Raw genomic sequence first — 6461 nt, 5'->3', positions numbered from 1 at the left:
TCATGACCTGAGCCGAAGGCAGACGCTTAACGACTGAGCCACCCAGGCGCCCCTTCACACACTGTATCTTTATAACTCAGCAATTCTCCATATAAGTATGCACCCAACAAAAATGCGTGCCTAGGTCCGCTAAAAGACTTGTATAATACTGTATGTACATAGTAGCTTTCTCTATAACAGCTAACAACCGAAAACAACTCAAATGGCCATCAACAGAATAAATTGTGGTATGTCCATACAACGGAGTAATGTAAAACAATGAAAATAATGAGCTACCATTTCATGCAACAAGATAGATGACTCACAGTCCTAATGCTGCGAAAAATAAGTCAGGCACAAAAGAATATATGCTGTATGGTATCCTATGAAATTGAACAGGCAAAGCTAATCTATACTGACAGAGGTCAAATAGGAGTTCCCTTTAAAGATGTAGTGTCAGGGAAAGGGCAAGAAGGAGCCTCTGGGATGCTAGAAACGTTCTGGATCTTTTTGGTGACGATCACACAGCATATGTAAATATTCATTGAACAATTTAAGATGAATTTACAGTATAGTGGCTACATCTCAAAAAGTAATAAGATAAAACTACTTGTAGCATTATGTAACATTTGAGCAAATATCAACAAATGTTTGAGCAGTTCAAGATTTAGTGGTAACAACTGGTGAATACCATGTTTTAAACAACCAGCAGCTAGGCAGGTGCACTTCTCAATCTTGAACTAGAGTTGGCCATGGCTGAGGCTTGCTCTTTGTCCCCTAAGCCTTCACCCACTCGGTTATCATACAGCTCCTGCACTAATATTCATCATAGGCCACTATCTACAGTCATGATGTCATTTTTGTTGTCACACTGGCAAGAATGTCCAGGTTGGGGGGTGCCTGGGTGGCTCAGTTGTTTAAGCGACTGCCTTCGGCTCAGGTCATGATCCTGGAGTGCCAGGATTGAGTCCCACATCGGGCTCCCTGCTCGGCGGGGAGTCTGCTTCTCCCTCTGACCCTCCTCCGTCTCATGCTCTCTCTCTAATAAATAAAAAATAAATTAAAAAAAAAAAAAGAATATCCAGGTTGAATGGATGACAGGTTTTAAGGCTCACATCTTTCTTTTTGTTATGTTTTCTTCTTTGTCTTCAATTAAAATTATGAAATTTTATTCACGCATCATTGAATGATACTGCTGCATATTGTAATTTACACAAAACATATGCTGTATCTAATAGATAGGGTCAGTAAGGGATTTTCAAGGGTAATTTTGACTATGAGCATGCTTGTCACCTTATCTCTCCCAACTCTCTATTGTCCCAAAATGTAAAGCTCATAGCATAGTGTCTGCCATACAGAAACTGCCAGTTCAGCCCCTTCAGCCTAGACTCCCACCTCCCACAACCCACATGTGCTCTCCCACCAAAGTTGCCAATGACCAAAAAAATCTTAAGTCGTCAAACTTGTATTTTCTGCTCACTGTGTCCTCCTTAACTTCTTATTCTACACGCTCTCTCTGATTCTCATAGTTCAGCTTCTGACTAAAGAATGTCACACTTCCCAAATTTATATCTCCAGCCCAGGCCTCTTACTACCCCCCCCAGACCTGCAATTCTCATGTGTGTTCTCGATGATTTCATCAGGTTGTTGCTCAGGCACCTCAAAAACATGTCCTAAAGTGAATTCACCATCCCTCCCCCACTCCCCTGCCCCTTTCCAGTGGCTTGTCTTTCTGTCACCTCCATCGTCATTAACAGTAGCACCTTCCAACAGTCTTCCAGGCTAAACCTCCTTTTCTGTCACCTCAGCCTCTAATCAGTCACCGTATCTTGCAGTTTCATCAGCGTTTCTTGAATTTTTTTCTTCCTTATTTCAGGCTCTTGACACTGGTCACTCGGGCTGCTGTAATAAGTCTCTTTGCTTCTAGTCCTATTCCCCTTGAAACCTCCTTGATGTTGTTGTGCCAGGATGGTATTTCCAATTTTCTTTTTTTTTAAATAATCTCTACACCCAACGTGGATCTCTAACTCATGATTCCCAGATCAAGTGTCGCATGCTCTACCGACTGAGCCAGCCAGGTACCCCCAGGGTGGTTTTTCTGAAATGAGTATCTGACCATGTTTCTCTCCTGTTTCCTTCGTATGTGTCTCCCCATTACTGGCCTGTCCTACAGGAGAACATCTGAATTCCTTAACTTGGCCAACAAGGCCACTGTCATCTAGCACTCACTTCTCTAGGCTTGTCTCTCATGCTTCCTTTCTAGCTGCAGGAACCCTGAAGTCTTCAAACTTCCCCAAACCCATCTCCCGCTTCTGCCTTTTTTCATGCTGACTCCACCGTCTGGAATGTTCTCTTCATGTAGCAACCCTAACCCAACCCCCATCCTGCAGAACTACCTCACAGGCCAATTCCTAGTCATTCTTTAAGATTCAGCCCAGTGTTACCTCCTCCAGGACATCTGCCTAACTGCTTGATCCCTGGTTAGGAGTCCCATCCTTTTGACTCCCATAAGACTTTCTTTATCTCTCCATAATTTCATCTACTACATGATAAACTGTTTTATAAATGTCCTCGTAACCTCCTTGGGGATTCACTGTTGTATCTTCCGTGGTTAGCACAAATGATTAAATTTGAACCCGAAACTGCTCTGAGTTCACGTGTATATAACCTCACTGAATCCTCACTATATCCTATGCAGTAGGTAACAACAGTATCTCCATTTTAAAGAGGAAGAAACAGGTATTGGGGAAGTTAAGTAATTTGCTCAAGGTCACACGCATACTGGCCTTCAGGTATTCACACCCAGTTAGCCTGGCTCCACATTTGACATCCTTCATCACTATATTACATTGCCTTTCTATAGAATGGACACCTAGTAAATGTTAACAATAATAGTTATGCTTAGTGATTGTATAATAGGTACCAGACTCTGTGCTAAGTGCTTTACCTAGATTATTTCAATTCCACAACAATCCTATGAGTTAAGTACCATCATTATTCCCATTTTACATAAGAGAAAATGGGTTTGGGGCGCCTGAGTGGCTCAGTGGGTTGAGCGTCTGACTCTTGATTTTGGCTCAGGTCATCATCTCAGGGTCCTAGGTTGGAGCCCCCAGTCCGGGGGCAGTGTCTGTGCTCAGCAGGGTTGAGGTTCTCTCCCTCACCCTCTGCCCCTCTCCCCGTCTCTCTCTAAAATAAATAAATAACTCTTAAAAAAAAGAGAGAAAACAGGTTTAGAGAAGTTTGTCGAACCCTTCCCCAAGGTCATAGAGCTTCACTCACAACCAAAGTCTTAACCACTGTACTCCACCATATGAGACCAACGGCTCGGGAATGGACTGACATCCAAGATGATGGAGCCTCAGGACACCTACCTCCGAAAACAGAGTTCAGAACCTCAGGCATAGAACAGACCGACTCACAAGTGGGGCAGAAAGAGACCAGTCCAGAAACTGTCGCCCAGAATCAAAGGGACATAGAGAGAGATTTCAGCACAGTGGAAGCCCCTCCTTGACCCCATGCCCTTCGTCTCTAGGAGCTCAGGGGTTGGTTGCCCAAGCGGCACAAAGGTCTTGACGATGGAGAACACACTTCCTGGGATCCCAAAGAGGTGATACTACCAAAGAGTTCATTCTGAGCCTCAACAGCCCGGTGCAGACTCCGTGGCCGTCAAGAAGGGTTAACCAGCCGGGAGGGCCCCCACGCGGGGCTGAGACCTCGAGTCGGGGGCCACAGGTTAACCGTCCGGGAATGGGCTCTAGGGGGGCGGGTCTTCGGGGCGGGGCGTGCCCTCCACAGCAGCGATCGGACTGGGGTGTTAACCGCCCGCGAGGAGCCCCCCGTGGGGGCGTGGCCACGGGGCGGGGCGCGACCTAGGGTGGCGACGAGAGGGTTAACCGCCCCGGCGGGCCCCCGTGGGGGCGGGGCCCGGGGCGGGGCGAGACCGGGGGAGGTGCTGGAGGCGGAAGCTGCCGGCAGTCTGCGCCCGGCGCGGCTCGGCTACCCTCGGCTGAGCTCCTGCTGAGGGCCGGTGACCTCCGGGCCTGGGAAGCCAAGCGAGGTTCGGGAGCGGTGACGGGGCACGGGGTGGGGAAAGGGGATGGCCCTGGAGAGGTCCAAAGGGGGCGAACTCGTGAGAGTCTCGGGAGACCGGGACAGATGGGCGAGGGCAAGGTGATGGGCCTAAGAGCTTTCGGGGAGCCAAGAGGGAGGGGAGGGGAGAAGTGGTGGGCAAACATGCGTGAAAGGATGGGGGCGCCTGGGCGAGGAGCCGCCGCCAGGATCCCGCACTTGAAACCCTCTTTTCTCCCAACTCCTCTCTAGGTCAATCCCGAGCCGGAGCTCAACTTTGAGAAGAGAGGCGCCCCAGCAAGACTCGGGGATTCCTTCAGCTCCTCACCTCCATGGGCCAGACGGCCCTGGCAGGGGGCAGCAGCAGCACCCCCACCCCACAGACCCTGTACCCTGACCTCTCTTGTCCCGAGGGCTTGGAGGAGCTACTGTCAGCTCCCCGTCCTGATCTGGGAGCCCAACAGCGGCACGGCTGGAACCCCAAGGACTGCTCAGAGAACATCGAGGTCAAGGAAGGGGGGTTATGCTTTGAGCGGCGGCCCGTGGCCCAGAGCACTGACGGGGCCCGGGGTAAGAAAGGCTACTCGAGGGGCCTGCACGCCTGGGAGATCAGCTGGCCCCGGGAACAGAGGGGGACCCACGCCGTGGTGGGCGTGGCCACGGCCCTCGCCCCGCTGCAGGCTGACCACTATGCGGCGCTGCTGGGCAGCAACAGCGAGTCGTGGGGCTGGGACATTGGGCGGGGGAAGCTGTATCATCAGAGCAAGGGGCCCGGGGCCCCCCAGTATCCAGCCAGACCTCATGGTGAGCAGCTGGAGGTGCCGGAGAGGCTGCTGGTGGTTCTGGACATGGAGGAGGGAACTCTGGGCTACGCTATTGGGGGCACCTACCTGGGGCCAGCCTTCCGCGGACTGAAGGGCAGGACCCTGTATCCCGCAGTAAGCGCTGTCTGGGGCCAGTGCCAGGTCCGCATCAGCTACCTGGGCGGAAGGAGAGGTGAGCCGTGGGGCAGGTGTGGGGAGAGTGTTCTGTTACTGGTGGCTGTGGTTTGGGATGGAAGCTCGCTCGACACCTTATAAGAGCAGAGGGAATGGGCCTTCAGGTCACCTGCCTCCTACTTCTATTCAGTGCGGGGAATGGCGAAAGGGCTTCACAGCTGTTACTTAACTATCTTCCCAGCAGCAGTAGAGACGAGAGTGAGGCTCGGAAAAGCCATTTGCTGCTTAGAGGGAGGCACTCCAGGGATGAGGGCTTTTACAGCAGGTATCAGCTCCTGGAGCAAGAGATGGCACAGGGTTAAATGGGTACTGGGCGAGGTGTAGGAAGAGGATGGGCAGTGCCAAGCACCCAGGGTGTGGACCAGATCCCCTGGGCTCTGACCTGTCTGTGCTACTTCCGTCCTTGGACCCCAGGAAGGGGCCTTTGAGGCCCTGGGCATCTGGAAGGAGAGCAGGCAAGGAGGCAGGGCCTTCGGGTGGGGCCTCCTCTAGAAAGGATGGGGCCAGGGCTCGGGACTGATGGAACTTCACTGCGCCCTGCAGTTGCAGTCTTCAGCAGAGGGTGGGTACCTCTCCTCCCCTCCTCCGTGGTGAGCTATTCGAATGAGGAGCACCATCATTCCTTTCACCTCATCAGCCCCCAGCTCCAAGGCTCTATGGAATCAAAGCCTGGACTAGTTCCGCCGCAGTCCAAGCTTCCCTGGCCTGTTGCTTAGTGGGGAGCCTTAGCTAGAGCTTCACCCCCGGCGGACTGGGGATGTGTGCAATCTGTGATGCCTCCCACTGCAAGAACAGGTGCAGAGCTTCAGGGTGCCTTAGATCTTCCCCTCAACCAAGACTCAGAGCAGGAAAGCAGAAGGGAACTCGGGCAGGACCCTGTAGTTTGAGGAGGTCTGGCTGGTGGCTGCACCCCAACTTACCTTCCCCTCCTTCTCTCCCCCCAGCGGAGCCACACTCCCTTCTGCACCTGAGCCGCCTGTGTGTGCGCCACGCCCTGGGGGATACCCGGCTTGGCCAGGTATCTGCTCTCCCCTTGCCCCCCGCCATGAAGCGTTACCTGCTCTACCAGTGACTCCTGTGAACGCAGATGGCACGGGGGCCTCAAGGCCACCGCTCCCCTGGGGGCTGGGGAGGAGCCACCGCCGGCCTGGACCAGCTGCTTAAAGCCAGTGAGGCTGGGCCCCTACCCCAACCAAGGCTCTGGGGATCCAACAGCCCCCGAGCCACCCAGAGCGGGGGGGGGCAGGAGGAAACCCCTATTCGAGGCTATGGCCGCCTGGTACGCAAGACATTTTTTCAAGTAAAAACAGTAAGAGATGTGCTATTGTAGAAACCTGTTTGTGCTATTTTTCTGTACAAGTCTCCTGGGGCTGCCTCAAAAAGGACAAAGAGGATATGGGCAAGTACAGTGAA

General features: G+C 52.4%; 1 protein-coding gene across 1 annotated transcript; it reads left to right on the top strand.

The window, feature by feature from the left end:
* The first annotated feature begins 3956 nt into the window (after window positions 1-3956).
* Window positions 3957-6385, top strand: SPSB2 (splA/ryanodine receptor domain and SOCS box containing 2). Its single transcript, XM_032390980.1, has 3 exons — window positions 3957-4039; window positions 4303-5046; window positions 5993-6385. The coding sequence occupies exons 2-3, from the start codon at window positions 4383-4385 to the stop codon at window positions 6118-6120; spliced, it is 792 nt and encodes a 263-aa protein (XP_032246871.1). The 5' UTR covers window positions 3957-4039; window positions 4303-4382; the 3' UTR covers window positions 6121-6385.
* The last annotated feature ends 76 nt before the right edge of the window (window positions 6386-6461 follow it).

The sequence above is a fragment of the Phoca vitulina genome, unplaced genomic scaffold (assembly GCF_004348235.1).
Source record: "Phoca vitulina isolate PV1807 unplaced genomic scaffold, GSC_HSeal_1.0 scaffold59, whole genome shotgun sequence".
Classification (NCBI taxonomy): Eukaryota; Metazoa; Chordata; class Mammalia; order Carnivora; family Phocidae; genus Phoca; species Phoca vitulina.
Note: the sequence above shows the minus strand (reverse complement) of the source record. Positions and strands in the feature narration are given on the sequence as shown.

Excerpts from the sequence above, each read along its gene's own strand:
- SPSB2 (XM_032390980.1), top strand. The coding sequence starts at position 4,383 with ATGGGCCAGACGGCCCTGGCAGGGGGCAGCAGCAGCACCCCCACCCCA. Across the intron at positions 5,047-5,992 it reads CTACCTGGGCGGAAGGAGAG|CGGAGCCACACTCCCTTCTG; the intron begins GTGAGCCGTGGG and ends CTCTCCCCCCAG.